This window comes from Narcine bancroftii, chromosome 5 (assembly GCF_036971445.1).
Source record: "Narcine bancroftii isolate sNarBan1 chromosome 5, sNarBan1.hap1, whole genome shotgun sequence".
NCBI classification, from domain to species: Eukaryota; Metazoa; Chordata; class Chondrichthyes; order Torpediniformes; family Narcinidae; genus Narcine; species Narcine bancroftii.
In genome coordinates, this window is record NC_091473.1 from 211,358,097 (window position 1) to 211,375,469 (window position 17,373).

Consider the following 17,373-nt stretch of genomic DNA (forward strand, 5'->3'; position numbering starts at 1 on the left):
GAAGAGAACAGGCAGTGGATTTCAGATCAGTTACTTAATATAGAAAATTAGAATAATTCTTGAAATATTTGTTAAAAAAAACACTTTAGCAAATAACGTGGAATGTTTTAAAGTAATGTTAACATGTTAGAATCGGATTCCGAAATGAAAGGCATAATTAATATAGCTACTGAAGCACAATCTATTATTGAGGAATACTGGTCAATGGAGAGCCAAAGGATGAGTATTTGGACTTTTAATAGACTGCTCACAGTTGATGATAAGCCATGTCGACGCCGATTCGTAATTGGTCGGCAAATGGAAAAGCGTATTTCCTTCTGAGTGGGTGGTCTCAAAGGAATGCCGGAATCCGTGATTAAGAACCAACTATTTTCCATATATCAGTTATTTTATGAAAGAATGTCCAAACCGAGAAACGTGACAGCGATACTAAATGATTTTGATGGATCGCTTGGGATTGTCAGGTGTGACGATGAAGCAAATAAATTCCAAGCTAAGCTGATGCGTGGGCAAATGTATGGTACGTGCCGTTTAACGAGGAAAATGAGAAATTTGTTTACATAAAAACCCACATTGCGATTTGAATTACAAAACACCGTAAAACGTCAAAGTACATCTGAACGTGGATGTCCAGATAAACCAATTTCCTCAAGCAAGCTTTCACGATTTACTAATAGTAATGGGATTATACTGCCCTTCGTTGCACGAGACTTTCGGTATAAGAAGGATTTGTCCTAAATTTGTACATGTCCTTGGGTGAATATTCACGCAGTAATTCTGCCTCGCCCTTTTCTCTGAGTCCCTGCGTGAAATCTGGAATTATCTTTGTGTTCACCTTGAAGTTATCTATCATAACCCCTAATTTTGTTTCTTTTGGAACAAAAATTGTTAGCCAGTGTAATTTGCCAAAACCTTGTGTTGCGCAAAATGTCATCAATGATAGTACTTTGAAGATTATTGGTCTCATTACAATGTTATTTTTCATAAAAAGTGTTCTAATTTATCAGGTTAATATACTTTCACAAAAACTGTACGCACAGTTAACAAAAATATTAAAATGAATTAATTGTTCGTTAACTTCCTTTGACAAGGGAATTACCAACAATGACAACATGTATAACAAACGTTTATCATGGATGAGCCTGATGTGTCTGGGGGGTTGTTCATATTAATGATCTCCGTGGAATTTTCTGCTTTTCTACAAGAGTTGATTAAACCAGTCACCAGTAAGCGTGGGGTGTTGGAACTTTGTGAACAACATTTCGCTTCCTCGTGTGGAAAATGGGATATCCAGTAATTTACCAGACAGAGAGCATTTACTACCCTATAATTGCCGCAGTTGGAATCCCTGGTAAGATAATGTAGCGGACAATTACTTGCCGGAGTTACTCCACTGTAGAATAGTTGCGTTGATGCCCAGCACAGATGGTACCTCACCTGCCGAGTGGTTCTGCAACGTTCAGGAATCATACATCTAATTTATAAAATGTATTTCGATATTTTAGATATCTGATATTTGTCCATTTTATCAATTATGTTCTGGCTAAATATTTTAAAGTGTTAAGATTGTTCATTTTCACCAAAGTAGCTGGTTCAGTGAGAAGGGGTTCAGAAGAACATGAGATGGACTCATTCACGTTTGTTCCTTCTTCCGACCGTGAGCCAAGCAGCTCCTCATATCGCACTGTGATGGATCTATCAAGTGCGCCGTCCATGGTGCATCTACAACAGTTATTCTGGGAAACGGAGCCAAACTTCTACAGTCTTTTATGAAGAAAGTAGATATTTGTATTTCTATTGATGTTGCTCTTGCATTTAACAAGCTGCAGCTTCCCTGGCGTTACTGGTAAACTACATTGTAGGTCGGAGTTTACATCGATGAAGTAAGTTGAAAGATACAGCAAGAACCTGATAATCGTCGCGCGACATTCAATGCGCTTTTCAGTTTACCTCCGACACGCAGGTCATTTCAACGCAAAGCAACATAATATCTGTCTGAATGCATCCTTATTTTCAACAACACTTTGAAAAATTCCCTTGATTCCTGTTCCCTATGTTTTCTTCATTTTATTCTATATTTATCACTCCACTCGGTAAATTTGTTATTGATTTAAGAAACCGCTCTTAGTGTCTATTGTTCAGTCAATCTCAATGTTCTCGTCAGCATTTGTAACTCCAGTCATGGTCCAAGGCTTGATGACTGAGGCGATCCACAGCGAACTGGCGAGAGTATCGTGGACTTCAGAGACCCTCCTCAAAACAGCTGGAAAATGTTATCGGAACTGCCGCTCTTATCCGCCCTTCTCCTCCATCTGAACACGCTAACGATCCAACTCAGCCCGCCTCGACATAAAAATAAATCATCGAACCATACAACCTGTGATCGTGTGGATTATCCGCTTGGAAACATCGCGGGCCGAAAAGCGTGTACTTTTAGTTTTATTTAGACATACAGCATGGTAACAGACCATTTCGTCCAATTTACCCGCAATTTATCTGCACACTGGCACCTTGAAAACGTCGGACGAAACCAGATCCCCCGGGGAAAACCCACGCAGACACCGATTTGTTCTGTTCCAAGAAAATGAGTCGGGTTTGTAACTGACTCGTTTCTTTTTATGTTTGCAGTTAATTTAATCGCAATTGTGATCCTCTCTCGTGGACAATGTGGCCTCTCCAAGTGCATCACCCGATACCTGGTGGCAATGGCAGCGGCCGATCTGGCTGTGGTTGTCGTTAATAATATTTTGCAGGATATTAATTACATGTATGTGTATGCAGGTTTCTTGTTTATAACGCCCGTCTGCGCTCTATCACTTGTACTGAGGGTTGTAATTATGGACAGTTCTGTTTGGTTAACGGTGGGCTTTACTTTCGATCGTTTTATTGCCATTTCTTGTCAAAAGCTGCGTGAACGATACTGCAGAGAGAGAACGGCGACAGTGGTTACAGTCACAGTGGTTACAGTGAGTTGCGCCAGATGTGTCCCGTTTTACTTTATCATGGAACCTGGTGTCATAATTGACAATGTTCCTTGGCGCTGCGTGTTGAAGCCTGAATACTTCACCTCAGCGGCGTGGAAAGGATTCGAATTACTTGACAGTATCTTGACACCGTTGTTACCAATCGCTTTAATCCTGTTGTTCAATGCGCTTACAGTCCGACACATCATATCGGCAAATAAAGTCCGCCGAGGACTTCGGAACAGTAGCGAGAATCAGAAAGATTCAGAAACGGAGAATCGAAGAAAGTCAATGATTTTACTGTTCGCACTGACAGCAAATTTTATATCTCTTTGGATGCCCTATGTCATATATTCATTGATCTGGCAGGTGCAAAATTATGGGTACGCAGACAAATACTTGAAAACGCCGACTTATATCCTGCAACAGACTGGATATATGGTGCAGATGCTCAGTTTGTGCACAAACACCTGCATCTATACTCTGACTCAGCGGAAATTCAGGAGTGAGCTTAAGAGTGGAGTGTTGTACGTCTACACATTCAATGGGCGGCTGTGTAGATAAGCAGCAAATCCAATGTCCATGGGGTTTCCAAAATAAATGCTCTGGACATTTCCAGGTGCGGTAAATATGATATTCGACTGCTGTATCCATTCTGAGGGTTGCCCAACGGAAACAGACACTTTGACCCACATGTTCATGCTGTTATTGACCCTGGACAATTTTATTTTAGGACCAGGGACAGGAGTGAACTACAGGGAAATGAAAAGATCGCGCGCTGCTGTGAGGCGCTGACGTGTCGCTGGGCTGGGAAAATCTGACAGCCGCGTGGGAAGCGCTGAAGTGGCGCTGGGAAAGCTGGCAGCTGTCAAAAGCGCGGGAGCTTTGCGTTGGAAGCTTGCGGGTGCTGTCAACCTCTCCACCAATAGGGGGAGGGGAAGGCACGCGCTGGGGCAGCTGAAGAGCCCATCGAGCTGAGTTTTGAACGGTTGTCAGTTGATCGGTTGGTTGGAGGGCAGACAGACTGACCGTGTGTTCATCCAGTGGGAGAAAGGGGACTGAGCTACTTTGTCTGCGGTTGCCAGTTCTGTCGTCCTGACAGCAGATCGGGCCACCCTGAATCCCAAAATCTATATTGTGTGTGTGTGTGTGTGTTTTGGTGTGTGTGTTTGTGTGTGATTGTGTGTGTGTGTGGGGGGGGGGGGGGTGGTGTTTTGGTGTGTGTGTTTGTGTGTGTGTGTTTTGGTATGTGTGATTGTGTGTGTGTGGGTGGGGTGTTTGGTGTGTGCGTGTGTGTGTATTTGTATGTGTGTGTGATAGTGTGTGTGTGGGGGTGTTTTGGTGTGTGGGTGTTTGTGTGTTTGTATGTGTGTGTGTTTTGGTGTGTGTGATTTTGTGTGTGTGGGGAGGTGTTTTGGTGTGTGATTGTGCGTGTGTGGGGGTGTTTTGGTGTGTGTGTGTGTTTTGGTGTGTGTGATTGTGTGTGTGTGGGTGGATGGGGTGTTTTGGTGTGTGGGTGTGTGTGTATTTGTATGTGTGTGTTTTGGTGTGTGTGATTGTGTGTGTGTGTGTGGGGGTGTTTTGGTGTGTGGGTGTGTGTTTGTATGTGTGTGTGTTTTGGTGTGTGTGTTTGTTTGTGTGTGTCCCCGACCGAGGCTTCCCCAGTCCCCTTCTAACAGGAGTCACTTGACAACCCAAGACAGGGGAACACTGTGACAGGTCACTTGTTAACCATAAAGTGGGCTTCAGAGGCATGAACCTCATGACTAGGAGGTCACTGGGTGAAGATTCCTGTGTGAAGGTGGTCATTGCCTCATTCAAAACTCAGGAAAATCGTAAGTCTGTAGTGATTGTAAGTTTACAGTGATCACAGCCATCTGTCTCCACTTCCAACTAAAAGACAAGGGTGCACCCAAACCTGGAGACCAGACTCTGCAAGTGTTCCTTTCTGGCTGACGGACTTGACATGACTGACTTGAGGTTTAATTTGGTTATTTTCTTTTGGGGCATTTTGGGCTTGGACTGTAATGGCCTGGGGTTTTTTACTCCTACATTATATAAATATATCTTGTCGAAGCAGAGTTGCCATAAAGGATTATGTTCAAGTGTTAAATTTATTGAGATAATTCTATTACTTTTAATAAATTTGTGAGTTAAACCTAATCCAGCTGTTTATGCATCTCTTAATTTCTGCTGGTGAGGCATAACAAATTGAGGGCTCATTTCTGGGATAATTAACCAATTTTGGGAAGCTTATTTGTGTATGTGCTACAGGAAGAGCACATAATTTAGACTTTAAAAATCAATTAAATTTGATTGATTTGGTTAAATTCCTCTAACAAGCTCATTAAGAGGCATCTATGTGTGTGTGTGTTTAAAATCAATGAAAAAGGTGGAGATTGGGAGAAGGATTACAAAGTAGTACATCCCAGAAGGACAATTTGAAGAAGTTTTTTTTACAACATTTTACCAGAAGTCAAACCTCTGGGCAAATACAATTGGAACTGAAAAGATTGGATATGGAAATTGATCTTAAGAAATTAGAAATAGAAGCAGGAGTAAATGAGAGACAAAAGAGTTTAGAAATGGAAGCAGAGCTGTTTTATAATAATTCTCAAAATGTGGATGTTGTAAACCTCCTAATTCAACCTTCCAAGTTAATTTTTCTAAACAAACTCTAGCCACTTTCCTTTCCATAAAAAGCTCCTAATAATTGAGTTCAAATCTTTTTTAAAAAATTATGAGGAATACAAGAAGGAATGGATTGAAAAAGGTCTGAATCCTTGGAAAAATATTCATTTTAATACAGTTTGCTCTTTATGCTTGAAATTTATAGGTAACTCATTCCATCCTTAATTTTATTAAATAATGGTAAATAATTCAATCTATATAAATTATTCAATTTTCTATCAATTTTAATCCCTAGCTATTTAATTCCATTATCTGACCATCCAAATTGAACAAGTTGTTTGCATTGATTATAATCCCTATCAACCAAAGGCATAATTTCACTTTTATCCCAATTAATTTTATAACCTGATATTTCATCATATTCTCTCAATCTCAAACATAAAAAATGCAAAGAATTCATAGGATCTGTTACATAAATCAAAACATCAGCAGCAAATAAATTAATTTTATATTCCTCACTACTAACTTTAATTCCCTTAAGATTAATACCTTGTCTTATTAATTGTGCTAAAGGTTTAATTGCTCAAACAAATAGAGCTGGATAAAAAAAGACATCCTTGTCTCATTGATCTAATCAAAAAGGGAAAGCTGAAGGAATTTGTCCATTAGTTACAACTTTAGCAGAAGGATTTTTATATGTTGATCCAAATTTTTCTAATACCTGAAATAAATAATTCCATTCTAATCTATCCAAAGCCTTTTCATCATCTAAAGCTAGAACTAATGCTCAATTGAAGTTTATTAATGGAATGTTTGATTTAGAGAAATCTTTAACTTGGGTTAAAATAGAATTAAGGAAAATAGATTAAAAATATATGCAGGAATTTATTTATAAATGGAATTCAAAATTGGTACTAAAGATACACCAATTTTGAAACATTTAATTCAATTATGGAATAAAATATATTATGAGATGGGTGGAAAAGGTTTGATTTCTCATAAAATGCCTTGATATCAAAATAGACTTTTTACTATGAATAATCATTTTTTGAATATGGAATCAAATGGGGATTAAAAATAGAAGATTGTTTTGAAGCTGGTAATTTTATTACTTTTCAACATATGAAACAAAGATTTAATATCCTGGATAATACTTTTTTGTTATTATCAAGTTAAGGCTTTTTTGATTGATAAATTAGATCAAACTTTGAGATAACCTAGACAGAATGAATTAGCATTATTGATGACTAAAGGTGATATGAATAAATTTATTTCAGAAATGTATAAATTACTTCAAACAAAAGCTCCTAAGTTAGGTATTCATAAATCAAGATTAAAATAGGAAATTGATTGAGATAGATAGATGACAATGATTGAATGCAGTTATGAAAGTTATAACTTTGATGAAAATTATTAACGTAAGATATAGATAGGTTGAATATAATTTTTTACATAAATTATATTTGACCCCTCAAAACTTTAAAAGATTTAATTCAAAATTATCAGATTTATGTTTTAGATGTGGTCAAGAAATAGGATTTTTCCCCCCATTCTACATGGCATTGTCCTAAGGTTTAAAAAAATAGACGTGAATATATTCTTGGAAAAAATATTAAAGCTAAAATTCTTGCTTGCTCCGATTTTATTTTTGTTGGGAAATGTTAAAATGATTAGTTTTAAATTAAGATGTATCAAATTGAATTTTTTCAATTAGCTTTAGCTAGTTCCAGAAATGCATAGCCATTACTTGGAAATCAGATGTAAATTTAGGAATGCAGAAATGGCATACTGAATTATGATCTTGTATTCTACTTGAAAAAATAACATAATTTATGCAATGAATATCATTTCTTTTTGAAAATATGGAACCCCCATATTTAGAATATTTTTGCTTTGAAAGTTTGAGAGCTCCCAATAATTCTCAGCTCCACAGATATTGAATTGAGGTTATATTTGTATTTTTGACATATCCCTCATTTTTGTTTTTCTTATTAGGGGTTTAGGGGTGGTTGGGGGATGGGAATGGGGGTAGGGAGGGAGGGAGGGATAAGGGATATATATGTTTATACCACATGTGTATCATTTTTTCAATTTATTTTTAATATTTGTAATTGAGGTTTTAAAACTAAAATAAAATAGTTAAAAAAAGAAATGGAAGCAGAGGAGAAAACTAGGCTATATGAGATAGAAAGGCTTTGAATGGAGAAGAAAAGGAGAGAAGTAACACCACAAGACCCACCTCCAGGACTTGGTGGAAGGTTTATTGCTAGCAGAGAAATTAGGCTAGGTTCACCCTTTGATGAAGCTGGAATAGACAAGTATTTCTAACATTTTGAAAATATAACTGTGAATTTGAACTAGCCAAAAATTCAGTGGTTCCTTATGCTGCAGAGTGTCATTAGGGGAAAAGCTCAACAGGCCTATTCTGCCCTTACAAGCTTCTGTGAGAAACAGAAGTACCTTCACAGATTTCGCTCGAGACAAAAATTGAGAACAAAGAACATTTTTTGTACAACAATGCAAAGTTGGGTGCTTCCCCTTACCCTGGGAATACACACACATACTGGGGCTCACTCAACTTTTACACAGTTCATTACAGTGTAGAGGTACCCTCCCCCCCTTAACATTCTTCTGCCTCCTGGATTGGTTTGGCATTTGGTAATTCTGTCTGCCTATGTGCAGTTTTGTAAACTTGAAAGACCATGGGGTATCCTGTCTGGGTCCTATCATGTCATTGTCCTTATTCATGAATCTGCCTTTGTCCTTATTCACACATCTCAACCCCCAGGACTTACTAATTCTATATGCAGAACTTGCTAATTCTTTCTATCACTATAAGACCCTTCCCTTATTCTATTATACTTGCGTAACCCTTCCTCACACTCTTATCAGAATTCATCCCTACTCAGCACTTACTTAACTTCCTCTAGTCTAGTCTAGTATTCCTTATTTCATTCTAGCTTTACTTCCTATATTTTATTATCCCTCACAATCCACATTTTTTCTTTAGCTATGCTTATTAAATTCTCAACTGGAAGCTTGGTCTTTTTCCCAGTGAGTCAGCAAACGAACTGCAATCTCAGCATCATCAGACGGAGTTCGGGAAACATACATCCTTTGGGTTGTAGTGATCTGACGAAGGGTCCGTTGAATTAAACACTGCACACAAGTCATTAGGCAGGGAAGTATCATGATGGCTAAAATAATGAGTCCAACTGCTATAAGGGCTGTGTGTATCCACCTCCAGTCACCAGTAAAAAGTTCAACCACCTGACCATTGTGACCATTGTCATCAATCGATCTTCCACAAACGCCGCCCTCAGCAGCCAACAAGTAATTGAGAGCCAGGTGATTTTGATAAGCTGTAGCTCTTATCTGTCGTTGTTCTTCAGCCAATACATCCAAGGCCGTCGCTGTCTGTTTGGTGATAATCTCCAAAACTGCCTGGAGTCTGATTAAACAGTTTAAATGCCAAACAGCTGTGGTATTCTGGAGCAGCTTGTTTACAACTGGAATTCCCCCTTATAGTGATGGCCTTTAGCCTTCCGAATGCATTCATGACCCAAAGGATGATTTACAAGATGACCTAACCTGTGAGTAGCAGCTTGTCTGCGAGCATTAGCATATATACCCCCTTTATCCCTACTCCAGGTATAGCCCTGACTAATGTTCTGCCTATCATTTTCCCACCATCTTCTATGTACCATATATTTAGCACTCATCTTTTTAATATCTGTAGAGGCTGGGACGCAAACCCAATCCACTCCCCTAGGGCAGTTCTGTTTCCCTGGTCCATGTTGGGATCCTAAATTAAACCATACTAAATAAGGTACCCCACTATGAATACATTCTATACCTGTACCCTGTCTGCATTCTAAAGGTAAAGTTGTTCATTCCTCAAAGTAATTATCACCTCTGCTGCCCCTATTCCAGGAGGACTTAATACATTGTGTACAATTGGGTGGTTTCCCAAAAATTGGGAACCAGCAGAAAAACAATACAGCAAATAATAAAAATAACATTACAGCACTTTTTCCCAGTGTAGCATAACTTTCAGACCAGAAGGATGCGAGACTGCACACCAGGTGGAGGGTGTATTATCAACGTCTTTAGTTCATGGGTTAACTTGTTTAATGTGTTGTATGTGAGTCCACCCCTTTTCTTTTGTTCGCACTGCAGTGTCTGTAATCAGAAATACACAATAAAGGCTGTCCCATATCGGTTTTAGTTTATGGTCTTGCCATGCTTTTACATATACCCAATCACCAGGTTTAACAGAATGAATAGGATAGTCCAGGGGTGGGGTTTGAGCTAATAAACCCTTCTGTCTTAAGTCACATAGAGAAGTAGAAAGTCCCTGTAAATATTTAGATATGTACTGGTCATTAGCCTCAGGGGTAGGGGTATCAGTGTGGAATCCCATGTAAGGAAGACCAAACATCATTTCATATGGTGAGACAGCAAGGTCCTTACGAGGAGCTGTGTGAGTCCTGATTAAAGCTAAGGGTAAGCACTTAATCCAGGAGAGGCAAGTTTCCTCATGAAGTCGAGTGAGTTGATTCATCCGTTCAACACGGCCTGAACTCTGAGGGTGCCATGGGGTATGTAACTGCCAATCTATTCCCAGGATTTTACACACACCCTGGAGTACCTGAGAGGTAAAATGTGTACCTCGATCTGAGTCAATGGTTTGAATAATGCCATAATGCGGAATAACAGACTCTAGTAACATCTGGATAATGGTGCTAGCACGATCATTAGGGGTCGGGAAAGCCTCATCCCATCGAGTAAAATGATCCACCATCACCAGGAGGTATTTATAAACCCCTATCTTAGGTAATTCCATGAAGTCAATCTGTATTCGTTGAAACGGACGTATGGCTATATCGCGACTGCCAGGCATTACCTGGTGCATGACTTTCTTATTCACTCGCTGACAGATTGGGCACCCCCAAGTACTTTGCTTGGCTATGGTGTATATTCCCGAGCAATTAAAGGACCGTTCAAAAACATCAACAAGTGCCTGTGTTCCCCAATGTGTCTGCTGGTGGAGCTGATCAATAATCTGACGAGCCAAGGCTTTGTTCAGTACTTGGCGTCCCTCTGCCGTCCATCACAACCCATTGGCAGTTTGACACATTCCCTGGTCTTTCATATAAACCTCCTCTTCCCATGAAAAGATGGGAGTTTTTTGAACCTCATGTGGGGTGGGGAATAACAGCTGCATGTCTATTTTTTCTGTGAGTGCAGCCTGTTTGGCAGCTTCATCTGCCCGTCTGTTCCCCTGTGCTTCAGGACTGTCAATAATTTGATGGCCCCATACATGAACTACAGTATCTCCTCAGGTAACATAAGAGCATCTAAGGATTGAACAATTAAGTTTTCATGGATCAACTTTTGTCCTTTCCCAGTTATCATTCCCCGCTCTTTCCAAAGGTGTGCACGACACCAAAAGCATACTTTGAGTCGGTATAGATTGTGCCCACCTTTCCCTCTAAACCCTGGAGAGCTCTACAGAGGGCATATAATTCACAGGATTGTGCCGACCAATGACCGGGAAGACGATCGGCTTCAATCACAACTCTTTCATTCCCATCCACTACACTATACCCGCTATACCGAATGCCGTCAATGCAGCAGGAAGATCCATCAATAAACCATCTTTCACCCTCCCGTAAAGGTTCATCACTTAAATCATCTCTAATTTTTGTCTGTAAATCTATCACTTCTAAACATACATGCTCTAAATCATTGGGGACAGTATCAGAATCTGGAGAAACCAAGAAGGCGGTTGGATTCTGTTCTTTGTTTATAATCAGTGTCAAATCATCCCTATCCATAAGAATCACTTCATACTTTAAAATTCTAGAATCAGTAAGCCACCTTCCGGCATGTTGTAAGAGAATGGTGCGGACTGTGTGAGGGGTGTGAACTATCATCGGGGCACCAAACGTAATCTTTTATCCTTCCTCAATTAAAATAGCAGTGGCTGCAATTGCTTGCACACATTCTAGCCAACCACGACAAACAGGATCTAAAATTTTTGACAGAAAGGCAACTGGTTGTCAAAAGCCTGCCCTCTCTTGCGTTAATACTCCCATGGCCACACCGTCTTTTGCATTGGTATATAGGGAATTTCCTAAGTTCTCGAGCACTCTTTGGAGGCGGGATCTGCAGAATACCACATGTTCTCTCTGGACTTACCTTCCTAATTCTTTGACTAACCAGATGGCCTAAATATTTAACTTCAGATTTAACAAATTGTAACTTTGATTCGCTCACTCTAAGACCCTTATTCCCTAGAAAATTCAAAAATTCAACAATGTATTGTTTAACCACATCATACATTTTTCCCATGATTAATAAATCATCAACATATTGTATTAATTGACAATCCTCTCTCCGAGGGGCCTCATCTAGTACCTGTTCTAAAACTTGGTCAAACAAATTTGGTGATTCTGTAAAACCTTGGGGAAGGACCGTCCACCGGTATTGATTTTTCTGTCCTGTAAAAGGATTCTCCCACTCAAATGCAAACATGTCCCTATTGTCTATTGCCAATGGACAGGTCCAGAAGACATCTTTGAGGTCAATTACACTAAACCACTTACTATGGGGATCAATTTTACCCATTAACGTTTAGGAGTTAGGTACAACCGGATAACGGGTGAGAATAATTTAGTTTAACTTCCTCAAATCCTGCACTAATCGATAGGTACCGTCTGGTTTTTGGACAGGTAAAATTGGGGCATTAAAAGGTGACATACAAGGTTCGAGTATACCATCTTTCACCAATTGGTCAATTACGGGCTGCAGCCCCTTTCGGCCAGCCATAGGAATTGGATACTGTTTTCGTCTAATTATTTGGTCAGGGTCTTTTAAAGTAACTTGCAGGGGAGGAACATCTAACCCTCCTCTATTGCCTCTTTTTGCCCATACTCTAGGATTTATTAGTTCCCGATCCTCCTCTGTTAGTACATAAAATTGAACCCCGATACCTGATCTCTGTGGTCTGGTACCGATAGCCAATTGGTCCTGTAAATCCCGTCCCAACAAACAAACTCCAGCTTGGGGAACTAGTAAAATATCCTCTGTTATTATCTTTTCTCCCATTTGTATCCTTACATTCTTTAGTATAGGGACCGTAAAATCTCTTCCTCCCATTCCCGAAATCATCACTGTCCCTTCTGTTTTAACACCCTCAGGCCATTGTAAAATACTAGACCGGGCTGCCCCAGAATCTACTAGAAAAGTCATCTTGTCACTGTGGGGTCCTATGCTTAAATTTACCAATGGTTCTCCGTGCAGCCCCACGGTGTGTATTGACTGAGAACCGTGACCCCCCTATTCATAATCTGCCTCCATCAATGCATAAGATCGCGTCTCCCTGGCTCACAATGGGCATTCCCTCTTAAACTGTCCCTCCTTTTTACAATAATAGCAAATTAATGATCCTGTTTCACAATTTCTACCAGGGTCTCCACGGGGTCCCGGGAATGGTCGTCATCCCAGAATTCTCCTCTATCCCTGCCTCTGCTCTGGTCTCTACTTCTCCATTCCCGGCGCTCGTCCCAACATCCAGGAGCTGGCACACAGCTCCTAACATTTCCCTGCTGTCCCTCCACAACTTCCTTGACTGCCTGCATCCAAATCTTAGCCTTTCCTTTCTGTTTATCTTCAGACCTCTGGATGTATGCTCTTTGTGCGATCTGTAAAAGCTGTGTTATTCCCTGTTCATGCCAATTCTCTGTATTTTTAAATTTCTTCCTGATATCTGGGGCTGAATTAGTAACAAATCCCGTCAATACTAACTGTTCACCTGCTGGGGATTCTATATACAGCCCCCCATATTGCTGTATGGCCGCACGCAATCTATTCAGAAATGCAGAGGGGGTCTCCTCGGGACCTTGGGGAACCTCAAATGCCTTCTTAAAGTTCTGTCCTTTTGGAACAGACTCCTTCATTCCTTTTATTAGATTAATCCTATACTCCTCCATTCGGGTGCGACCATCATTAGTATTCTTATCCCAATTCGGGTTTACCAGGGGGAATTTAAGTTCCCCAGGTATCGCCTCTGGTCCCCCTTGGTGTTCCCTATCCCAGACTCTAATCCCTGCCTGGCGAATCATTCCACGCTCATCCAAAGTAAACAGAGTCTTAAAGATAGACATTTATTCATCCCAGGTATATATGTTAGGTCCCAAAACTTGATCTAATTGTTCTGCACATCCCTGAGGGTCTTCTATCATGGAGGTCATTTTATTCTTAAAATTGCGCATCTCCGTACTAGTCAGAGGCACATTTTCGAACCCGAGACCCCCCACATTCCCTCCCAAGGGAACCTCTCATAAAGGTCTCATCCAGTTAATTTCTGGCTTATCCCCTCCTCTATGATGTTTAGGTTCCTGCCCTCCGGGAGACAAATCAAAGGGTTCTGCCCTTCCCTCCCGAAAGGTCTCACACTGTTCTGAATGACCCTCATAATTAAAGTCTCCTCCCTCTCATGTCATTTGAGGCGGTAATCTTGTACTCTGTGAGCGGGTCATCATACCACCCCTACTTTCTTCTTTCTCTAACTGTGGAGGAGGAGGGGAAGGTAAAGAAGGGTAAAGTGTAGGTGAGAGGGGGGAGATAGGAGCCGGCTCACGGGGAGCATAAGGTGGAGGAAGGGAATGTAACACATCCCATCCTTGTATGTCAGGGGCAGAAGGTTCCTCATCCTTCATGTTCTTACATTCCTTTTCGCTCAAAATCATTTGATCAAATGATCCACTGAGCCAACAGGCTGCATATTCTCTGCTCTCGGTATTACCTCCTTGATTTTGGTAGAGCCAGATGTTCAATGCCTGACACATCCAGTCCTCGTCGGATCCGAACTTTGGCCAATATACCGAACTCCCTTTTATCGGATTCTTAACCCATTCCTGACAGCAATACCTGACCATGGTCTGTTTATCTTTCCCACGGGTTTTTCCAGCACCCCAATCAGATAACATTAATCCTAACAGACTATGTTTAGGTATCTGATCTTCCCATCCTTCTTTAGGACTGTTTCCCTTGCTACTTACTCCTCCCATACTAGCAGGTAAATAAAATTCCTCTTACCAGTGTGAGAGATGGGAAAACTGATCTAAAATTATGAACATGAAGGAAACTAAAATTCATACATCAGTTAATGGCTGTAACCAGTACAAACAGGATGAACTTGGGGATTAGGATGCAGGAAAGCAGAGTCAGCACGATTAACATAAGAATCTTCTAGTCTTTGTGACAAGACCATAAGACTAAAATAAGGAGTGGTAAGGAACAATAGAATGTAGGAAGTTGAGGTAGTCTGGATCAGATAAGGGTCTCCTAGCCCTGGACAGAAGTACCAAGTCCTACATATCTAATTAGCTAACCTTACACAGATTTATACATATTAAATTAGCCAACCCTAGACAGGATGAGTCAACTCTGCATATCAAGAGACTGTAGCCCCGAGAATCAGGGAGGTGTGAATAAGGACAATAACATGAAGGGACACCGACAGGATACCCCCTGGTCCTCCAAGTATACTGAAATTGCACGTAGGCAGGCAGGATTGCCTAATGCCAAACCTCTCCAGCAGGAGGCAGAAGAATGTAAGGGGGAGGGTATTCCTATACTGAAATCAACTGTATAAAAGTTGGGTGAGCCCCAGTATATGTGTGTATTCCCAGGGTAAGGGGAAGCACCCAACTTTGCATTGTTGTAAAATAAATGTTCTTTGTTCTCAATTTTTGTCTCGAGCAATTTCTTTAAAGGTACTTCTATTTCTAACAAATGGGGGCTCGTCCCGGATCACACTCCCTCCACTGACAGAGTACCCCGACAACGAGAGTAGGTGCACCCCGGCTGATTCAGCTGGACTCACGGACGATGGGTGGCTGGTCAGTGGAAGAAGCGAATGATATCCGAGAAGTGGCATTGAGAACAAACGACGGAAGGAAGCGCGCTAGAGCATTGCTACCCGGTAAGAGGAATTTTACTTGCCTCTCAGTATGGGAAATATGGGTAGCAAGGAAGAGAGTCCTGGTTCAGGATGTGAGGATCAGATAACTACATACAGCCCGCCCGGGTTGATGTTATCTGAGTGGGGCACGGGAAGGACCCGTGGAAAGGACAAACTGACCATGGTCAGGTATTGTTGTAGGGACTGGGTTAAATACCCGATAAAAGGGAGCTCCGTGTACTGGCCAAAACTCGGATCCGAGATGACTGGATGTGTCAAGCATTGAATATCTGGCTCTATCAAAACCAGAGAGATAACCTAGAGAGCAGAGAATATGCAGCCTGCTGGCTTAGGGGATCGTTTGATCAATTGGTTTTGAAAGAAAAAGAGTACAAGGACAAGAGAGAGGAGGAACCTTTTGTCCCTGAACCACAAGGGTGGGATGTGCTACATTCCCTCCCTCCACCTTATGTTCCTCCTATGCCGGCTCCTATCTTTCCTCCCCCTCCTATAACCTACCCTTCTGCACCTTCCCCACCTCCCCCACCACTAGAGAAGAGAGAAGAGAGCAGGAGTGGTATGATGACTCGCTCACAAAGCACTCGATTACCACCCCTGTTGACAGGAGAGAGAGGTAACTTTAATTCAGAACAGCATGAGACTCTTCAGGAAGAAAGGGCAGAACCCTTTGATTCATTTCCCAGGGAGCAGGAACCCAGACCTAATAAGCTAGAAACCAACTGGATGAGACCACTGTGGGAAGTTCCCATGGGAGAGGGTCTCGGTTTCGTAAATGTGCCCCTGACCAGTACTGAAGTGCGTAACTTTAAGAAAGAACTGACCTCCCTGATAGAAGATCCCCAGGGATGTGCCGAACAGTTAGACCAATTTTTGGGACCAAATATATATACAATATGGGGGTCTCGACATAGAATCCCCAGCAGGGGAACAATTGGTACTAACTGGTTTTGTTACCAACTCAGCCCCAGACATTAGAAGAAAATTACAAAAGATAGAAAATTGGCATGAGCAGGGAATAACCCAGCTTCTACAGATAGCACAAAAAAGCATTTGTCCAGACATCTGAGGATAAGCAGAAAGCAAAGGCTAACATTTTGATGCAAGCAGTTAAAGGAATAGTAGATGAGTAACATGAAAAAAGGCAGGGACTGTGTGCCAGCTCCTGAATGTTGGGAGAAGTGCAGGGAGTGGGAGAGTAGAGACCAGAGATAATTTCATAAATCACGACTTCCCACTTCAGTCACTGACCAATATTGATTAAAATTCATGCTAAAATTTAAATGTCATAAAGGATCGTTTACCAATACTGTAGAATGAGCGAATTTAACTACCAGTTAATTCCAATTTATGAAATAAATTGTATTCAAATGTGATTTTGCACAGGGAGTACCTGAGAGTTGAGTGATGTTATAACATTTGCAGAGAGAAATGTTTGCGCAAATAGGGTGAGTTCTATACATCTTAACTTTAAGTGTATGTGAGATAAAGAAAGGATCTGATGTGTAAAGTGGCTGGATCAGCCAGTTGAAGGGGGAGTGTGCATGTCCCTTTAAGTGCACTGTGGCACTTGAAATTGAGGCTTCAGGCTCTTGTCTTGCAGTTAGAGGTATGGAGCCCTATTAATAGATTTAGTACATTTCTTCTACACATTCAGCAGTCAAGGTCCGTGAGTTTAAAGATCACCCACCTCTGGAGAATAAAGATACCTCTGGGGATTCCTATGGGGATTCCTATAAGTTTAATCATTCATTTCTCTGGTGCATTTTCCTCTGGAGTGAAATTAAT

At 40.9% G+C, this 17,373-nt stretch overlaps 1 protein-coding gene and 1 pseudogene across 1 annotated transcript; both read left to right on the forward strand.

The window, feature by feature from the left end:
* Window positions 1-339: 339 nt before the first annotated feature.
* Window positions 340-3,527, forward strand: LOC138765509 (probable G-protein coupled receptor 139). Its single transcript, XM_069942537.1, has 2 exons — window positions 340-520; window positions 2,629-3,527. Exons 1-2 carry the CDS (start codon window positions 340-342, stop codon window positions 3,525-3,527), a joined length of 1,080 nt encoding a protein of 359 aa, XP_069798638.1.
* A 658-nt stretch (window positions 3,528-4,185) lies between these two features.
* LOC138764691 (zinc finger protein 135-like) overlaps window positions 4,186-17,373 on the forward strand; it is a 62,166-nt pseudogene continuing 48,978 nt past the window's right edge.